At 37.1% G+C, this 20,679-nt stretch overlaps 1 protein-coding gene across 4 annotated transcripts in view; it reads right to left on the bottom strand.

Annotated features, from left to right (window-relative positions):
* The window catches only part of KMT2E (lysine methyltransferase 2E (inactive)), a 100,119-nt gene that overhangs the window by 49,999 nt on the left and 29,441 nt on the right, over positions 1-20,679 (bottom strand). For all 4 annotated transcript variants that reach the window (XM_055114796.2, XM_003811182.6, XM_008963542.5 and 1 more), the window contains 2 exons: positions 1,953-2,067; positions 646-875 (listed from right to left, as the gene is read on the bottom strand). In XM_055114796.2, the coding sequence (XP_054970771.1) occupies positions 646-875; positions 1,953-2,067 (345 nt within the window). The remainder of the gene's footprint in view (positions 1-645; positions 876-1,952; positions 2,068-20,679) is intronic.

Raw genomic sequence — 20,679 nt, 5'->3', positions numbered from 1 at the left:
TACTGTTCCCTCTTCATCCTCCCCAAATCCTTCCCCCCAGTCAAAAAAAAAAAAAAAAAAAAACAGGAAAAAAAAATGATACAAAACCCCACTTTCTGTCCCAATCACACCTTCTCTAGGGGAGGAGGCCTTTCTTGGTGGCTGAACCAGGGTTGGGGGAGGGGAGACTGTGGTTCTGGTTCAAGGAGACTCCAGAGTGCTGCAAGGTTCAAGTCAAAAGGAGGTGAGAGAGTCAGGTCAAACAAACATCAATCAAAATGTTTAATTTCCGCAAACTGGAAAATCACAGTTGACTAAGCACAAATTATTCCAAAGGAAATACAAAAGACTAAATTCTCTCATTTCTATCTTGTCTACTGCTATGTTTATGTACTTGTACTACTACCGAACTAAGTGAGCAGAAAAATGTGATCCTACATGAAAAAAGTTCAGAACTGACTGTCTATTACTCAGTTAACAACAGGGATTTCTAGTAAACTCTTTTTTCACATAGGAGGCTTTTTCTAGGACTGCATCAATAGTAGAAGTCCCACTTAAAATATGTATCCATTAATTGCCTTGAAAGTGACTTTAGTTATCTTTTCCAACATTACCAAAGGTTATCAGCATTCAAGAAAAATAAAATAATGGTGTAAAATATTTTACCTGCATTTGTCACAACAGATCATGTATCCATCATCATGTGTAAAACCACATATGCACCTGGTTACATCAGTACCATAACTTCCATCCTCAGATGTGCTGATTGTAGTAGCACTGGAAGTTTCATCAAAATTAGGAGTGGTAAATATGCCTACTTCATTTTTGCTAATAAGGACTGATGGAGGAGGGGAAGCCGGAGGTGTCGGAGGAGGACGAGCACCATAATTATGGTCCTGAATAATTAAACACAAATATAGCACAATATTATTTAATTTCAACAATGATATAAACCAAGCAACTTAAATAAAATTCAACCCTTAATTTCAATACTCAAGAGATATGAGACTGGCTCATTCCTTCCTTAATACCATTAAAAAAATGACTTGGTGAAGCCAGTTATTAAACCACAGCAGTAAGTGAATATATCTATCTACAAAGTGGGAGTGGTCACATTCACATCCAAATTTCATTCCCTCCCTACCAAATCATAAGATATCTTCACATTCCTATGGTCACATACATAGCTCCACCTCCAAGATGAAAGAAGGTATTAAGATGTGAGAATAGAAGTGTTAAAAAAAAAAAAAAAGAAAAAGAAAAACACACATCTCAGAAATATGGAGCCTAAAGAATAATAAAACAAGACATATTTATCACTATAAAACATATAGTATAGTTTTTTAAATTTAGTAATTTTTATTCTGGTCCAAGTAGTAAATATCTCATAATTCTACCTCATAGTATCATAAATGTGTTGTTATGTAATTACATTTGAATCTAAATGCTGCCTCTTACTAGATATGCAATATTTAATAAGTTAGATAGGCTTTCATTTTCTCACCTATGAAATAAAAGATGAAAACTACATCTCATGAAGTTGTTTTTAATGATTAAATAATATATGTCTGACACATAACAAGGGCTCAATAAATGGTAACTATAAAATTTACTATATAAATTACTATATAATTCAAAAACTAAAAATCAAAAAATTAAAACAAAATTAATTACTATATAATTCAAAATTAATAGTAGGTAGTACAATACAACCTTATCTGCATTCTTTTAGGAAGTAAAGAAATATAATATCAAACTATTAACAGCATAAATTGCAAAATAATAAGAGAAACAGTTCACTTTTATAGAACTTTAATCGCTTAATGGTTAATGAAAAATTAAACGCCTAATTATTTTGATAGTATGAAACAACCATGCTTTTCAAACATGCCGTTTCAAGCACAGTATCACATGCATCTACTTTCAATCTCTAAATTTAAAAATGTTTTTTCAAAGAAGTGTTTAACACTTACCGCATAGGGCAAACCAATGTAACTGTGTGAATGATGTGAGCTGCTGGTATATAACTGGTGGGGATAACTGTTGGATTTCTCAACTACCACAGGGCTAGCTTCTACGGATTCTGGTCTGGGGGGAAAAAGTTGCATCAAAGAGAATTCCATTCTTTTTTTTCCTCTTAATCAATTTAATTAAAATGATAAAGTACTTACAGCAAAATATTGGCTATACAAATACAGTATCTACTTACAGCAGGTGGATACACTATAGATAAGATATATCCCATCTAGATTATGTGTCATAAGCAAACTTATGTTTAAGTAAAATAAATGTCCCAATCCAAGTTCAAATATAGTTTCCCTCTCTCTCATTAAAAAAAATTACTAGAGGCCAATTATTATTTAATAAACCCTACGGCACTGAGAAAACTAGCAAAGGGGTGCAAAGAAGTAGTAGAAATAATTTAAGCAAGACTAAAACACACAGAATCTATATGGACCTCAAATGGAACTGAAGTATGCATTTCAGTGTTCAAAAATATATGCATGTGTTGAGTGTGACCAGATATTAATATAATAAAGCCTTGGAAATGTCAGTAAACTTAAGGAATAGGAAGTTTCAAAATAAACCAGGATTTATACCTGAAAAAAAACATGAACAGCTATCTGTAAGATGAGCAATTCTGGTCTTAGATGATGGAGACTGATCAACTACTGATACAATTTGCCCACTGTTGTTGACTTACAAGCTCCCTGGCCTAGCATTTTACATACATCACTTTCCCAACTTCTTTACTCTTACCAATCCTCCTGAGCTCTACTTGGTTAATTCCTACTGATCAACAAGGTTGTGAACCTACATCTGAGGTCAGTTCACACTAAAATTAATCTCTCCCTTGCAAATACTCAATAACATGATTTGTTTCTGTGCCTTTATTTTACAAAACTATAACATCACTTGAAAAATTTTTCATGACAATCTTTATCCTACCTCCTATTAAAACTTTACATTAGAACTTAGTACTATTTGCACTATTATTTAGTTTAAGGATATTTAGTGGTTATATTCTGATTAGTCATGAGACTAGCAGCATAAAAAGCATTTTTTACAGTCAACTGCTTCTTAATATACTGTCATCCCTTCACGAAGTCTCAATTTAGCTCTCAGTGGCTGCTGTTGTAAGCGCTGTGTGCCAGAATCAGCAAAAAGAGGAGATATAAACTGAGGTTATCTAATGGTTCTAAAGGAGATTGTGAAGAGTCTCCATTATGTTCTGAATACAGTCATGCTTTGCTTAAAATTGGAGATACATTCTGAGAAATACATCATTAGGTGATTTCACCGTTGTGTGAACATGACAGAGTGTACTTTACACAAACCTAGATGGTATAGCCTACTATACACCTAGGCTAAATGGCATAACTATTGCTCCTAGGCTACAAACCTATACAGCATGTTATGCGCTGAATATCGTAGGTAACACAATGCACTGAATATTGTAGGTAACACAATGCTAAGTATTCTGTATCTAAACACATCTAAACATAGAAAATAAGGGCTGGGTGTGGTGGCTCATGCCTATGATCTCAACACTTTGGGAGTCTGAGACAGGAAGGTCACTTGAAGCCTGGAGTTCAGGAGTAGCTTGGGTAAGATAGCAAGACTTTCTATACAGACATTAAAAATTAAAAAAAAAAACTAGCCAAGCGTGTTGGCACACGTCTGTAGTCCTAGCTACTTGGGAGGTTGAGGTGGGAGAACTGTTTGGGCCTAGAAGTTTGAGGTTACAGTGAGCTATGATCATGTCACTGCACTCTAGCCTGGGCAACAGAATGAGACTCTGTCTCTAAAAAGAGAAAAAAACATGTACAGTAAAAAAACAATAAAAAAGATAAAAAATGGTACACGTGTAGACGGCACCTCCAATATAATCTTATGGGACCACCATTGTATTATGTGGTCTGGTGTTGACTGAAACGTTGTTATGTGTGCATGACTGTACTTTGAAAACCAATATTCACCTGTAATCCCAGCACTTTGGGAGGCCGAGGCGGGTGGATCACAAGGTCAGGAGTTCAAGACCAGCCTGGCCAAGATGGTGAAACCCCATCTCTACTAAAAATACAATAAGTAGCCAGGGGTGATGGCAGGCACCTGTAATCCCAGCTACTTGGGGGCTGAGGCAGGAGAATCGCTTGAACCCAGGTGGCAGAGGTTGCAGTGAGCCCAGACTGCGCTACTGCACTCCAGCCTGGGCAACAAAGTTAAGACTCTGTCTCCAAAAAAAAAAAAAAACAAGAAAATCAATATTCAGCTAATGTCTATGCTGTTACATTAAGAATTCACTTATTCATTATTTTAAAAGAAATGTTTCTTAATTTCAAAATTAATACATGCTAATTGTAGAAAATCTAAATATAGCAGTAATAAGAAAATGAAAGACCATGTCTCCACCCAACTCCCAAACATTCTCATGTTAATATTGCCATGTATCTTTCTCTAAACTTTTCTATGCATCATTATATCTACACAATTTTTGCTTTTTAAAATCTGAAAATATATGTATTCATGATTTACTTTTTCCATCTTTAAATGTCAACATATATACTTTATTCTTGGTAATAATTGCTTATTTCATTATATGAATATAAATTTATTTAACAATTTCCCCTATGGGTAAATATTGACATTATTTCTATTTGTCACTATTAAAAGTATTACTGCAAATGTACATCCATTTATCTTTTCTGCATAAATGGTAGTATTTCTATAACATGAGTTCCTGTAGGTACAATTGCTGAACAAAAGGGTAAATGTACATAAAACTGATACTACCAAACTGCCTTTGATTACAACAGTGACACTTTTTAAATTCTTTAAAAATTACACAGAAGGAAGAAGTGAAGTTTTAGCAACGATTTACAGTACTATTATTAAAGCAACATGCAGGAACTGTGGCCAGAGCACAAAGATTCACTCTTAAAAATTTAGATCAAACTCTGCAAAACATGTTACTAAAAGGTGTGGGCAAAACTTGGATATTTTGGAGTAGCGGCCATAACTTTTGCAGTTTGAGGTCCAACAGCAAAACTAGCATGAATTTCTTTTTCCTTCTTCCCAAATGTAAGGACAGAAGTGTTACATTTCTAAGTGTTATACTTCATAATTATTTACAGAAGTGTTTATATAATTATGTATCAAAACATAATCCATGATGCAGTGTTCATTCTATAGAAAAATGAGATTTCACATACATAATTTTGATATCTTACTCTTCAGTTAGAGAGTGAAGAGCTTATATAGTGGTTTATACTCATTCATATACTGCTTTGTATGTTCTTTTTTTCTTTTAGCCTGTCAGCAGGAAGTATGTATATGTTCTAAAATCACTGAATCCAAAAAAGATTTTCTCTTTATCCATGGGAAATTTCCCAAAAGATATTCATTGCATACTCCAAGAATTCAAAATGTTCAAAATTTTCAAAATGGTCAAAAATAAACTGCAATTACTTTTGCACCAACCTAGTAGCAGGTAATGAAATTATTCCCAATATATAAGCAATAAGGTATGGTCAAAACCACCAAAATTTGTAGATGAAGTCACCTTTTCAAAACTCTGAATTCTGTTTCCAACAAGTAGAACAACCGAAATGCGTAAAAGGGGATTCTAACATGCAACTCAGCTCTAAAACTAAAATGTAAGTATATTCTGTTGTTAATACATAAGCCAATACTTAGGTGCTGACTGCTTCTTTTAGAAATTCCCCAACAGCTAAAAAATGCAGAAGGAATAAATAAATTAGAAAAATAACTAAACTGCAACCCTTAAGAGGTTATATATCTAGGCAACAAATAACCATGGATGCTAAGACTCTTAGGTAAAAGGTTGATAGGTAGATAAGATGACAACACCTGAATCTGTTGATCATTAATATCATCATTAGGAGTTAGACAACCAAGCTTTATTTGCCTCTCCTAATGCTATGTGATAGGAAGCACACAGTCCCACCTATAAAATATCATACTGAAAAGAAAAATAGAAAAAGAAAAAAGGAAAAGAACAGAACTCGAAGCTAATTATATCTCTAAATCCAAATACCAGTTTATCAGAAATATGGGGGAAGTAGAATATTACATGACACCAGAAGGAGGCAATCAGCCAACTCCAGAATGTTAAAACTTCCATAGGCTGAATTTTCCAGTTTCTTCACCAGGTCTACAGCACAAAGGAAAACAAATTTTAAAAGAGGGGGTTGTTATAGATGAAGAGAGATTCAAGAGACATTTCAAGCAAATGCAATGTGTGAATTTTGATCGGATCCCAATTTGAACACATCACAAAAAGATTTTTGAGACGAGTGAGAAAATTTGAAGATGAACTGGATATTTTATGTTAATTTTGTTATATAATAGTACTGTAGCAGAACAAAAAAGTCCTCAACTGTTAGTGATAGATACTGAATAATACATGGGTGAAATAATACATGAGAGAAATGGGAATTTGTTTTAAAATACTTAAGAGGCTGGGCGCAGTGGCTCACGCTTACGATCACAGCACTTTTGGGGGCCAAAAGGGAGGATTACTTGAGGCCAGAAGTTCATGACCAGTCTGGGCAACACAGCAAGATCCCACCTCTATCAAAAAATGAAAAAATTAGCTGGGCATGGTGGCTCACACCTATAGTCCTAGGCTTCAGCTACTCAGGAGGCTGAAGCAAAAGGATCACCTGAGACAGGCAAGTTGAAGATGCAGTGAGCTATGATCATGTCACTGTACTCCAGCCTGGGTTGACAGAGTGAGACTCTGTATCAAAACAAAAACAAACAAAAAAAACAACTCAAAGACAGATGAAACAAGATTGGCAAAACTTTGAATACTGTTGAAGCTAAGTAACGGCCAACTGGGATTACTATTCTGTTTTACATACTGTCATGTATATATCTGCATTTCCATACTAAAAAGTGGAAATAAAAAAGTTGTCCAAGCATTTTTATCTTACATTTAGAATCTCTATACACTGGGTGCCAGCAAGAATAGTAGTCTATCGCTTTTCCTCCCACTCACAAAGATGTCCTGGGCATTTCTAAACCCCTATTTGTAGAATAACTCTTAACCCTTACTCCTTAATTTCAACACATTTTTCAAGGTTTATTTCAAGTATTCTTAAAAGAGTCCTTTCTTGACTGCTTCAACTCCATAATTTTAGGATTCATGAAGCACTTATTTACTGTATTGTTATTACTTTTCACACAATTATTTTTGTGCTCTGCTAACAATCTTCTGTCATGCATCTATTATTTTTTCTTCCAAACTCTTTTATAACGAGGCATTTTCTCCAGTAGAAAGAATGCCATATTGACCTCTCTGAACTTGAGGTTTTTTATATGTAAAGTGGGAATAAGGATATTTGCTTTACCTTCTTCCCAGCAATATGAAGTTCAAATGTTATAAAGGATGTGAAAATGCATTTTCTCAACTATAATGCCTTACACAGATACATTACACTACTTACTTGTTCAGAATTTGCTCTCAAGTACAACTACAAATACTCTGTCTGAAGCTCCTTAAAAATTGTTTTATAACTTTAGTTCACAATAATTCAAACTTCCAATAGAGTGGTTCTATGTACAAGCCCAATGACACCTGTTTTAAATAAATCACTAATTTTGCTAGAGGAGACAGAACCTATTACCCTAGTAAAAGAAATTTACTACAAATAATATATAGGAAAAACCCAGTAATGCTGGAGGAAGACAAATACCCCATGCATATGCAAAAAGACAGGAAAACATGGCAGGTGGAATCTTCAAGTAGCATGTAAAGGTCAGACTTCAGGAATAGTGTTTATTCATGTAAGCAGTCTCTCAAAAGCAAGTAATGTCTAAACCCCTGTAATAGATAGAGCCAGATTTTCCTTTGGAGGTTTGGATTTAGAAAAACTTCACAATAAACTGTATCTCTCTGTGTGTTTATAACATAAACATCTGACACAAATTCAAGTACTTGCACTGAAATCTCATGGCAACATTTGGTATAAAATGGTAGTCATCCGGAATGATTCTAAATATACTTAATTTTTTTTCCTAGCTCCAAATTAAATAGCAAATTTTTAAAACATCAAAAAGCTCAGAGACCCCTGGAGACTACATCCATTTAAACCACTTTGATAGCACTGATTAAACAAATATTGAGGGCTTAATGTTCACTAGCAACCATCAGAGATACAAAGATAAGACATTGTCTCTGCCTTCAAGGAACTTACAATAATATAGTTTTCTTTCAATCAATAAACATTTGAGCACACAGTAAGCACCAGGCAGTGAGATACTGTACCAAATGCTGGAAATAAAAAAAAAAAAAGTGATCCCTCTTCTTAAGAAACTAACAGGCAAACAAACAAGTGTAACAATAATTACAGTAGTGCCATCAGAGGTATGCACAGGAGCCTTCATAATAGTAGTCACATTTAAGCAAGTTTTAAAGAATGGCAATTTAACAAGTCCATGAAATAGAGAAGGCAAAGAGATGGAGAAAGTATTCCAGACACAAAGCACACATGCAGTCAGAGATAACAACAACATGACACATTTAAGCACGTTTCTCTAAGCATGATCTACAGACAACCAGCAGCACAATTACCTGTAGTGCAAGATGTTACTTTTCACAGCTCTACTTAAATGTAATGAACCAGAATGTTTAAAGATTGAGCTTAGAAATCTACATTTTAATAAACACCTTCAATTTTATGTTCACTGAAGTTTACGAAGAACAGACTGAAAAAGAATTACTAAAATTCAGAACAGTTAAAGGAGTGGAGGATGTGCCAGAGATGAGAATAGACAAGGACTAGTTCAAGAAGAACCCTGCGTATCCAGCTAAGAAATGAATATGATCTCTTATCCTGAAAAACTATACAGAGGGCCAGGCACAACAGCTCACGCCTATAATCCCAGCACTTTGGGAGGCTGAGGCAGGAGGATCACTTAAGCTCAAGAGTTTGAGTCTAGCCTGGGCAATATAGTGAGACCCCATCTCAAAAAAAAAAAAAAAAACCTAAAAAGAAAAACAAAAACCACACAGAGCCACTAATGGGTTGTCTCTCTCCCAAGCAAGTTAATGATGTAAGTGGCGTAGTAGTATGACAAAATAAAACTAAGAGCTTCAAATGTGAGGTTGGGTAATCTGTAAATAATTCTCCTAGATTCAGTAGGCTCAGGAGAAGCCCTGAAACTGATCAGAGCAGGTAAAAAGTACTACCTCTCCAAGACTCCTTCCATCATCCTCACTCACAAATAGGTAAATTTCCTCTGCTCAATCTAATTCTTCACTTTTCTGAAAAGCACTTGGCACTATGTCTAGTTTCAAAGTGATCCTCATGACTGCATGGCATCCAGAGTCCAAAGTGGTAACTTTTTTATTTAACAAAGAGATATTAAAATGTGCAACTTGCGGGCTGGGCGTGGTAGCTCACGCCTGTAACCCTAGCACTTTGGGAGACCAAGGCAGGTGGATCACCTGAGGTCAGGAGTTCAAGATCAAGCCTGACCAACATGGTGAAACCCTGACTCTACTAAAAATACAAAATTAGCCAGGCATGGTGGCGCATGCCTATAATCCCAGCTAGTCGGGAGGCTGAGGGAAGAGAATCGCTTGAACCCAGGAAGCAGAGGTTGCAGTGAGCCGACTGCACCATTGCACTCCAGCCTGGGCAACAAGAGCAAAACTCCATCTCAAATAGATAGATAGATAGACAGACAGACAGACAGACAGACAGACAGACAGACAGAGCAACTTGCTTTTACAACAAATAATTCCCCAATTTTTTCCTTTTTTTTTTCCTTGAGTTCCTTCAACTACAGAGCCAAGTGTCTTAATGATTTGCCTTCATTTTTTATGAGGTACAGAACACAGGGTACATCAACCATCATTAGGTTCATCTGATACAATGACCTGTGAAAATAAAAGACTTTGATGAATCTATCAATTACACTATCAACAAAAGTAATTCTTAATTCTCTGCAGCCTTTCTTTAAAAAAAAAAAATTTTTTTTCGCAGCCTTTTTTTTTTTTGAGACAGAGTCTTGCTCTGTCACCCAGGCTGGAGTGCAGTGATGTATCTCAGCTCACTACAAGCTCCACCTCCCGGGTTCAAGTGATTCTCGTGTCTCAGCCACGTAGTAGCCGGGATTACAGGCATGTGCCACCATGCCCGGTAAGTTTTTGTATTTTTAGTAGAGACCAGGTATTGCCATGTTGGCCAGGCTGGTCTCAAGCTCCCGACTGCAGGTGATCTGCCCACCTTGGCTCGCAAAGTGCTGAGATTACAGGCATGTGCCACCATGCCTCGCCTGTTTCTTTTTTTTTAAGAGAGAAGGCATTACTCTGTCACCCAAGCTGGAGTGCAGTGGTGTGAGCATAGCTAACTATAGCATCAAACTCCGGGGCTTGAGTGATCCTCCCATGTCAGCCTCCTGAGTAGATTACAGTCATGAGCCACTATGCCTGGCTAATTTTTAAAAAAATTTTTGTAGACAGCAGGGGTCTCACTATGTTGCCCAGGCTAGTTTCAAAAATCCTGGGCTCAAGAGATCCCCTCACCTTGATCTCTCAAAGTGCTGGGATTACAGGCATGAGCCACTGTGTGCCCAGCAAGAATCAGCTTCAAGTGCCTATCTTTGATCTATAGCACACTACTATAAATTCTGAAAAGCAATCTTTATATAGACTTTAGAGTTGAGAGAATAAAATTATTATATATTTTAAGTCCGTAAATTCTTATAACTATATGATCTGCAAAATAGATCTTTAATCCTTCATCAATTAAACAGTATGCAAAAAATTTCATAGTAAAAATACTATCACTCAAAAAATACCAGTACTTGTTAAAATTCTTTATACTGAATAACTTTACATCCCTTCTCTTCCTACGTTATGTCTCAATTTATTATATCATGGTCAGTAAACAATCACTTAGATAACATAGATATTAATAGTAAATTTCAATCTCCCTCTCATCACTATTTTAATTCTGCCAGTTTCCTAATGCCTTTAAAAAAATTTCCAGCTTCCCAAAACAGGTATTAACCAAAACCGCTACTTAAAAAAACTTAGCATTCAATGTACTGAAATCATGCCAATTTTTAAAGACTATTTATATATGAGGGACTTTTCATTCAATTATACAGCACCGTCAGGTGCTGTATTTTCGTACATCTTTCTACAATGAAGAGGCTATAAAATACGTTTAGCTGTAGTTCTATCTCTTCTTAACAACTGAAGTATAGTTAGGATATGGGCATTCAATAATCCTTCTTAATATAATAAACTTCAGGGTTAACTATTAGATCTTCAAGCAATACAGGCTGGGTGCAGTGGCTCATGCCTGTAATCTCAGCACTTTGGGAAGCCAAGGTGGGCAGATCACCTGAGGTCGGGTGTTCGAGACCAGTCTGGCAAACATAGTGAAACCCCATCTCTACTAAAAATACAAAAAAAAAAAAAAATTAGCTGGGTGTGGTGGTGCATAGTTGTAATCCCATTTACTTGGGAGGCTGAGGCAGGAGAATCGCTTGAACCCAGGATGCAGAAGTTGCAGTGAGCCAAAACTGCGCCACTGCACTCTAGCCTGGGCGACAGAGTGAGACTCCTTCTCAGAAATAAAAATAAAAAATAAATAAAAATAAAAAATGACCTTCAAGCAATATGATTCATGACTCAATGCTTACTATATGCCAAACCCTGTGCTAGCCATTGTAGATACAGTGATATTAGTGATAAAACAGACAAGATGTTTATAGTCATAAAGCTTATGTTTTAGTAAAAATATAAAGCATGGCAGCAATGAAATAAAACAAGTATTTCAGATACTATTTTAGATAATGCAAGAGGGGAGGCCTCACTAGTATGTGATATTTGAGTTTAGCTAAGATTATGCCAAGAACATAAGAATGATCCAGGCAGAGGAATTCACGAGTACAAAGTCCCTAAGGCAGAAACAAATGTAAAATATTCAAAAGAACAACAACAAAAAATCAATATGGAAGTAATAGTGAGATAAGAGAATAGTGAGAAGAGATTAGGGAAGGAGGGCTTTATGGTCATAAAAAGTTAATATTTTAAGTAAAACAGAAAGTCACTGGAAGCTTTTTAAGTGGGAGAACTGTATGATCTGGTTTATGCTTCAGAAGAAGCATAGTAGCTTCTACAGAGAATAAATGATAGAAGGCAAAAGAGAAACATGGAGAGTATTCCACTCCAGTGTCTAGTCAAGAGATTACAAGGGCCTGGATGAGGACAACAGTAGAAATGGATAAAAGTGTACTGATTCAAAATATACTTTTGGCCAGGCGCGGCGGTTCATGCCTATAATCCCAGCACTTTGTGAGGTCAGGAGTTCGAGACCAGCCTGGCCAACACGATGAAATCCTGTTAAAAATATAAAAATTAGCTGGGCGTGGTGGCACGCACCTGTAGTCCCATCTACTCTGGAGGCTGAGGCAGGAGAACTGCTTGAACCCAGGAGGCAGAGGTTGCAGTGAACCAATATCGTGCCACTGCACTCCAGCCTGGGTGACAGAGCAAGACTCCATTTCAAAACAAAACAAAACAAAAATATACTTTGAAGGAGGACCCAGTACAGACCAATAAATTAGACATAGGGGTTAAGGGGAAAGGACCAATCAAGACTGACAGCTTAGAGTTTTAAGCAACTGGATAGCGATGTAGCCATTTAAAGAAATAGATGATGCGGGGGCAGTGGCTCACACCTGTAATCCCAGCACTTTGGTAGGCCGAGGCGGGCGTATCACCTGAGGTCGGGAGTTTGAGACCAGCCTGACCAACATGGAGAATCCCCGCCTCTAGTAAACATACAAAATTAGCTGGGCATGATGGCGCATGCCTGTAATCCCAGCTACTTGGGAAGCTGAGGCAGGAGAATCGCTTGAACCTCGAAAGCGGAGGTTGCAGTGAGCCAAGATCGTGCCATTGCACTCCAGCCTGGGCAACAAGAGCGAAACTCCATCTAAAAAAGGAAGGAAGGAAGGAAAAAAGGAAGGAAGGAAGGAAGGGAGGAAGGAAGGGAGGGAGGAAGAGAGGAAAGGAGGAAAGGAAGAAAGAAAGAGAGAGAGAGAAAAAAGAAAGAAAAGAAGAAAGAAAGAAAGAAAAAGAAAGAAAGAAGGAAAGAAAGAAATAGATGAGGCCTGGTGCTGTGACTCATGCCTGTAAATCCAGCACTTTGGGAGGCCAAGGCAGGTGGATCACTTGAGGCCAGGAGTTTGAGACCAGCCTGGCCAACATGGTGAAATCCCATCTCGAATAAAAATAAAAAAATTAGCCAGGCTTGGTGGCCACCTGTAATCTCAGCTACTCGGGAGGCTGAGGCACAAGGCTCACTTGAATCCTGAAGGTGGAGACTGCAGTGAGCTGAGATCATGCCATTGCACTCCAGCCTGGGTGACAGAGCAAGAGTCTGTCGAAAGAAAGAAAGACAGAAAGACAGACAGACAGAAAGAGAGAGAAAGAGAGAGAGAGAAAGAGAAAGAAAGAAAGAAAGAAAGAGAAAGAAAGAAGAAAGAAAGAAAGAAAAAAGAAAAGAGAAAAGAAAAGAAAAGGAAAAAAAATAGATGAGCCTAAAAAACAATAACCAAAAGTAGATAGTTGGGGGCAGAAGAACATCAAGAATTCCAAGTGAAGCTGTCAACTTGGGTATACAAGTCTGGAGCTTAGGAAGATTATGACTGGACATAAAAAATTGAGGGTAACCACACATAGAGATTATATTTAAAGCCAGGTAATAACCTAAAAACCAAGTTTTTTAAAAGGAGAGGGGACTGAAGTTGAGTCTTAGACATTTAAAGCACCTGGGCATAACAGAATAAGCCAGGAAAAAATGACCAATAGTGGTTAGTTAAGTGTGGTACCTAGAAATCCAAAGTTGAACCTTCCTAGTAGGAAGAAAGAGAAGGGATGATTATTTACATCAAATCTGAAAAAATTGTATATAAATTATAGAAGACTACCAATTAGTCTGACAACACAGGAGGTTATAGTAGTGTTGTGCAACCTGATAATGAATACAAACAGCTTTCTCAAGGAGTTTTGCTCTTAAGAGGATTAGAGAAATGAAATAATAAAAAAGGGAAATAATTCTGTTATATTTACATGTGATAGGAATGATCTAATAGAGAAACTGAAGATGCAAGAGACATGGGATGACTGCAGGCAAGAGAGAAGAATGAAGATTCTGAAAAGGTGAGAAGGGGTAAGATCCAGAGGGCAAGTGGAGGAACAGGACTCTAATTTTTTTTAAAGTGACATTTTTCTTTTTTCTTTATCTTTTTTGAGACGGAGTTTTGCTCTTGTCGCCCAGGCTGGAGTGCAGTGGCATGATCTCAGCTCACTGCAACCTCTGCCTCCCGAGTTCAAGCAATTCTCCTGCGTCTGCCTCCGAGTAGCTGGGATTACAGGCGCCCGCCACCACACCCAGCTAATTTTTTGTATTTTTAGTAGACACGGGGTTTTGCCATGTTCAGCAGGCTGGTCTCGAATTCCTGATCTCAGGTGATCTGCCCACCTCAGCCTCCCAAAGTGCTGGGATTACAGGCGTGAGCCACCGCGCCTGGCCATTTTTCTGTTTTGTAAGAGAAAAAACAGAATTTGAATATAAATACAAAATTTTAGATTTGAAGTTGTGTCCCCAGGACCCAAAACAGTAGCTGGCATATAACAAGCCCTCAATAAATATTTACTAATTTAGAGCACTGAATTAGAACTTTTTTTTTTTTTTTTTTGAGACAGGGTCTCACTTTGTCACCCAGGCTAGAATGTAGTGGTGTGATCTCGGCTCACTGCAGCCTAGACCTCCCAGGCTCAAGCGATCATCCCGCCTCAGCTCAAGTAGCTGGGACTACGGGCACAAGCAACCACACTTGGCTAACTGTGGTATTTTTTTTTTGTACAGATGGGGTTTCATCATGTTGCCAAGGCCAGTCTTGAATTCTTGGGCTCAAGCAACTGGCCAGCCTCAGCCTCCCAAAGTGCTAGGAATACAGGTGTGAGCCACCACGCCTGGCCAGCACTTATTTCACTTAAAATCTTAACTTCTTATGGCCCCTAGGCCCTACTCCTCTCATCTCTTCTTAATATTCTTCCCTTGGTCTATTACTCCCATGTTTGATATTTTTTCCCTGTTCTTTAGGACAATCTAAATTTGTTCCTGCCTTGGAGCTTGTGTACTTGCTGTTCCCTCTACCTAATTATATTTAAAGAAAGTCATACCATTGAAATAGTACTTGCTTAAGCCAATAAAATCAGAGAAAAAATAGTACTCTTCGTTGGAAACAGTACATTATCAAGATTCCTTTGCTCTAAATAAGTGGTAGGCAAACTAGAACCCTGGGTCAAATCCAGCCTGTTTCCTGATTCTGTAGACAAAGTGTTATCGGAACACTGTCATGTCCATTCATTTACACATACAGTCTGCTTTACAGCTGCAAGACCAGAGCTGAGTAGTTACAACAGAAACCATATCATTGCAAGTCTTAAATATTTATTCTTTAGCCCTTTACAGGAAAGTTCTGCTGATCCTTGCTCTAAATTTAATTCTAAATTCCAAAATAATTAGGCAAGTAAAAGAGGATTTTCAATAACACACACGTATTTTTTAACAATCAGGAACCAAATTAAATTTAAAAATGAGAAAATGTATGGAGAAACTGAGCTAGCTATAAAATCTAGTATTAAATGTCACATGTTGACCCAGGTTTTTAAAACTCTATCCCCTTAAATAATCAAATTTTAAAGTCACAGTGGGGTTTTTTAAAAACTCAGTATTTAATCCTTCATTTGGCTGAATAAAATTATCATGAGATTTCCTGGTATTAAAAAATGAGGATTTTGGCCAGGCACGGGGGCTCATGCCTATAATCTCAGCACGTTGGGAGGTCAAGGCAGACAGATCACTTGAGCCCAAGAGTTCAAGACTAGCCTGGACAACATGATGAAACCCTATCTCTGCAAAAAAATACAAAATTAGCCAAGTGTGGTGGTGTGTACCTGTAGTTCCAGCTACTCGGGGTGCTGTGGTAGGAGGACTGCTTGGGCCTGGGAGGTGGAGGCTTCAGTGACCCATGATCACACTACTGTACTCCAGTCTGTGCGACCTTGAGGTCCTTTTTTGAGTCCCTATCCACCCCCCCAAAAAAAGGATTTCACACAATTGTCTACCATAGCTGCTGAAACAAACGGTATTTCCATTTCCTTTTCTTTTTCCTAAGAGCAGTTATTGTCTTGTGCTAGCTCTTAGAATCCTTGGGAATGTTTATGGTAGGAGAAGGGTTAAAAGTGTTCTAAGCCCTTCACTTCCATTTCAACCAGAGTTGTTTTCCTTTTATCTGTTTTATATATTTTGTTTTTGCAGAAGTATTTGAAAAGCACAGGTAGTCATAAATTCAGCCAATAGCTAACAGCACTGGTTTAGTGAGAAAAAGCAAGACATGGATCTAAAATAGACCAGGAATATCACCCTAGTTCTGATAACTTACAATCCGTGACTTCAGGGAAGTTAGTTAACCCTTCTGAACCTTTGTTTTCACATCTTTGAGAAGAAGTTAACATTGGACTCACAGTATAAAAATAATGCAGTAACACATGTAAAACATTTACCTGGCACAGCAGCGCTCAACAAATTGTAATTCACTCCTTCTTCTCTTACTATTAAGTTGAACAATACAGAATTACTGATACCAGACCAATTCTGACCTATAAAAATGGCATTCATATAGTTCAACTTAATCCTGCAAAAATCAACTGTGCAGACAAGAGTTACCAGAGGGCAGAAAGGCCGCCTTACAAGGGTGGCCCTTGGCTGGCATTTGGGAATTTAGCTGGTAAACAGTTCCCTACATTGATAAGAAACTTTCCTCAAATGATAAGGGCAGCTTACTCTGCCTACACTGTTTATACAAACAATATGGTTTATGTTGTATACTTATTTTCTTTCTGGGAATCTGGAATTTTGGTACATTCTAGGCAGATGCCTACGTGCCATCCCTCAAGAAAAACTTTGGGCACTGAGTCTCTAATGAGCTTCCTTGGTAGACAACATTTCACATGTGTTGTCACAATTAATTGCTGAAGAAATTAAGTGCATCCTATGTGCCTCAATGGGGAGAAGCCTCATAGAATTTTGCACCTGCTTTCCTCCAGGTTTCACCCCATGTACCTTTTCCCTTTGCTGATTTCGCTTTGGATTCTTTTGCTGTAATAAATCTTAGCCGTAAGTACAACTACATTCTGGATCCTGTGAGTCCTTCCAGCAAATCTTTGAGCCTGTGGACGGTCTTGGGATCACATTTGACACATCAACTTTAAAAATACAACTATTTTAATGGAAATTTTGTTAAACTGTATTGTACATAGTCCTAACTTCTCAGAATATATTACATAAAATTAGATGGCAAGGTAAATTTTGATGTATTTACATGCTATCATAATGTGATACTCTCAAGGGTTAAATTCTATAAACCTACTTTCTCCTATACTAAATGTCCCAAATTGCCAGGGTACTGACTTCTTCTGAGTAGACACAAACTTTCAGGAATGCAATCTGGCAACATATATCAGTAGCCTTTAAAAAGATCTTGCATTCCATTTGACCTAGTAATTCTAGATCACATTTATTCTAAGTAAATCATTAAAGACATGTACAAAAATTATGCCAAAATGCTAATTTCAATGCAATATTTGGCTCAAACAACGTACATATTCAATGAGACTGATTAAAACTTAATTTTGGTATACCTCTAGACTGGAATACCATGAAACCATTCAAACAGGAGTTTGAAGAAAGAAAGGAAGAAAAAAAGAAAGCCTTTGCATACTATTAGAAGGAGTCTGAATTTAGACTTAAAGGCAACAAAGAAGCAGTGATGTAAAAACCTGGGAAAATTAAATGACTTATGTGTTTTTAGAAAACTTATGGCTTATGTGTATTGCTGTCTTTGAGTGAAAAATAGAATATATGAATAAGACGGCTTTTTTTGGTGTGAATTTATTAGAGAGGATGAGGGAAAGAAGAGAGAATTAGTATAGTACTAATTTTATTAAGTTTGAACTACTCACAGAACATCTAAGTGGTCTAGTAATGCAGAGGGCTATGTGAGTAGAGCCCACGAGAGAATTAGGTAAGGATGATTTGGAAGTCATGAGCATGCAAAAACAGTGAAAGCTATAGAAGTAGATGACATCTCCAGGACAGTTTAAAAAGTAAGGAAGTACAGATCCCTAGAAAACAAATATTTAAGAAAAAGAAGAAACATTTAAAAAGGAGATCATGCCATAAAAAGAAAACCAGATGGAAAAAGAGTTCGACGATTCCTCAAAATGTTAAATGTGGAATTATGTTATGACCTAGCAATTCCACTCCTAGCTATAAAACCAAAAGAATTTAAAACAGGGAGTCAAACAGATACCTGTATACCAATGTTCATAGCAGTACTATTTCCAATAGCCAAAAGGTAGGAACAACCCAAGTGTACGTCAAGAGATGAATGGATAAGCAAAATATAGTACATCTATACAATGGACTATTATTCAGCCATAAAAAGGAATGGAATTCTGGTATATGCTATAACATGGTTGAATCCTGAAAACATTATGCTAAGTAAAATAAGCCAGACATAAGAGAATAAGTATTTTATAATTCCACTTATATGAGGTTATCTAGAATAGGCAAATAAAGATAGAAACTACAATAGAGGTTATGAGGTACTAGAAGGGGAAAGAAGGAGTTATTTAGTGAATGCGGAGTTTCTATTTGGGATGATAAAGTTTGAAAACAGTAGTGATGGCTGCACAACACTGTGAATGTACTTACTGCCACCGAATTGTTCACTTAAAAATGGTTAACACAATAAATGTTGTATCTATTTTACCACAACTTAAAAATATATATTTTCACTAAAGCCAAAGGTAAAGAGAGTCAATAGTATCAAATTCTGCTGCAAGATCGGGCAATGTAAGAAGATCTGAGAACTAGGCATGGGCCTTAATGTGATGGTAGCATGGTCACTGTAATAACTAAATTATACATAGCAGGTGGAAGAATTAATAAAAGGAAGAACACCATAAGGATTTGGACATCTGAATGGACCTACATTTTAGACCGTGCCCAATTACAGGAATTAGAGGAACAGATAAAACTGACAAAGGGTCAAGACTTAATCCAAATGAGTCACCCAGGCCCTACCTTTGACCCCTTCAGGTGATACTGGGAGCCTGGAGAAGGTGAAATGCTGCTCCTAAGCCTTGGTAAGTAAAGCAGGTAGAACAAATAGTGTGGTAAGGCTGGTTTGCATCTGGCTCCACGGAGTATCAGGGTGTGGTTTCCTTTCCCTCAGAGATATCAAAGACTGAAAGTAGCATACTCCTGGCCTAGAATCGGTGATAGTGGATCTTCAGAGGGCAATTTATTGACTCCCCCAACAACACTGTCACAAAACTACTGGTAGATCAGCTACTGTGTCATGCCTGGTATGGGATTGAGTGCCGTGGGACTGGAATTATTCTTGGAAATAGGGTCACTGCTGCTCCAAACTGATAATCAGGCACTATCCTAGGAGGTATTTTATAGAGCAGATAATCCAATCTCCAGTTTTACAGACCAGGAGATGACTGATCTAAGTGTCACAAACCCTACATCCAAGTCCTACCTCTACCACTAAAGTCACTATATATCCTTGGGACATGCCACATAACTACTCTGGGGTCTCAGTGCCCATATCTGTAAAATAAACTAACTCTTAATTCTAAGTCAACATGGTATTATAATAGCAAAGAAAAACTACCTTAAAGTCCTTAAATTGGTCTAGCATTTTTCCCATCAAACTGCATTGTCCCTACTATCCCTGTGAAATTTACCAGAGTACTATTTATGACTGTTGATTATTTACTTAATGAAGCAAACAGCCTATATTACAAAATGGTACTAGATATTATTTTAGACTAGAGTTACCCAAAGCCTAAATTCTGGTAGTCCTAAATTTATACCACTTTAATTTTCATTGCTTCACTAACTTTACAAATATAGAGAACATTTTTGGTCATCAGAAGTAGAATTATTTTGTTTTACTTTTTTGAGACAGGGTCTTGCTCTGTCACCCAGGCTGGAACGCAGTGGTGTGATCATGGCTCACTGCAGCCTGGAACTCCTGGGCTCAAGTGATCCTCCCACCTCAGCCTCCCAAGTAGCTGGGACTACAGGCATGCGCTGCCATGCCCAGCTAATTTTTAAAAAATTTTTATTTTGTAGAGATAGGGTCTCATTGTATTACCCAGGCTGGTTTCAAACTGCTGGGCTCAAGCGATCTGCCTGCCTCAGCCTCCCAAAGCACTGCAATTACAGGTATAAGCCACCACACTGAGCTGAATTATTTATGTAATATTTCTATTCTTAAAAATGAAAAAAGGCTATTTCCAAATGTGTTGTAATTCTAAATTAACATCAAAAACTTTAAAGGAAGAACAACCACTACTCTGTTTGCAATAATCTATTTGATATTGCCACATTTTTCTGGAACCACTTTACAAATTTAAAATCTTATTTGTTTTATACCAAAATGTCCTTATTCATTAAAAAACCATCACAAATTATCACCTAAGCCACATCATATATTATTAATGCAGAAATTTAAGTAAGTTAGAACTGAAAATCTAAAAAGGGAAAAATGCCAATCATTAAA

The sequence above is a fragment of the Pan paniscus genome, chromosome 6 (assembly GCF_029289425.2).
Source record: "Pan paniscus chromosome 6, NHGRI_mPanPan1-v2.0_pri, whole genome shotgun sequence".
Taxonomy (NCBI): domain Eukaryota; kingdom Metazoa; phylum Chordata; class Mammalia; order Primates; family Hominidae; genus Pan; species Pan paniscus.
This window is presented reverse-complemented; position numbering and strand designations above follow the sequence as displayed.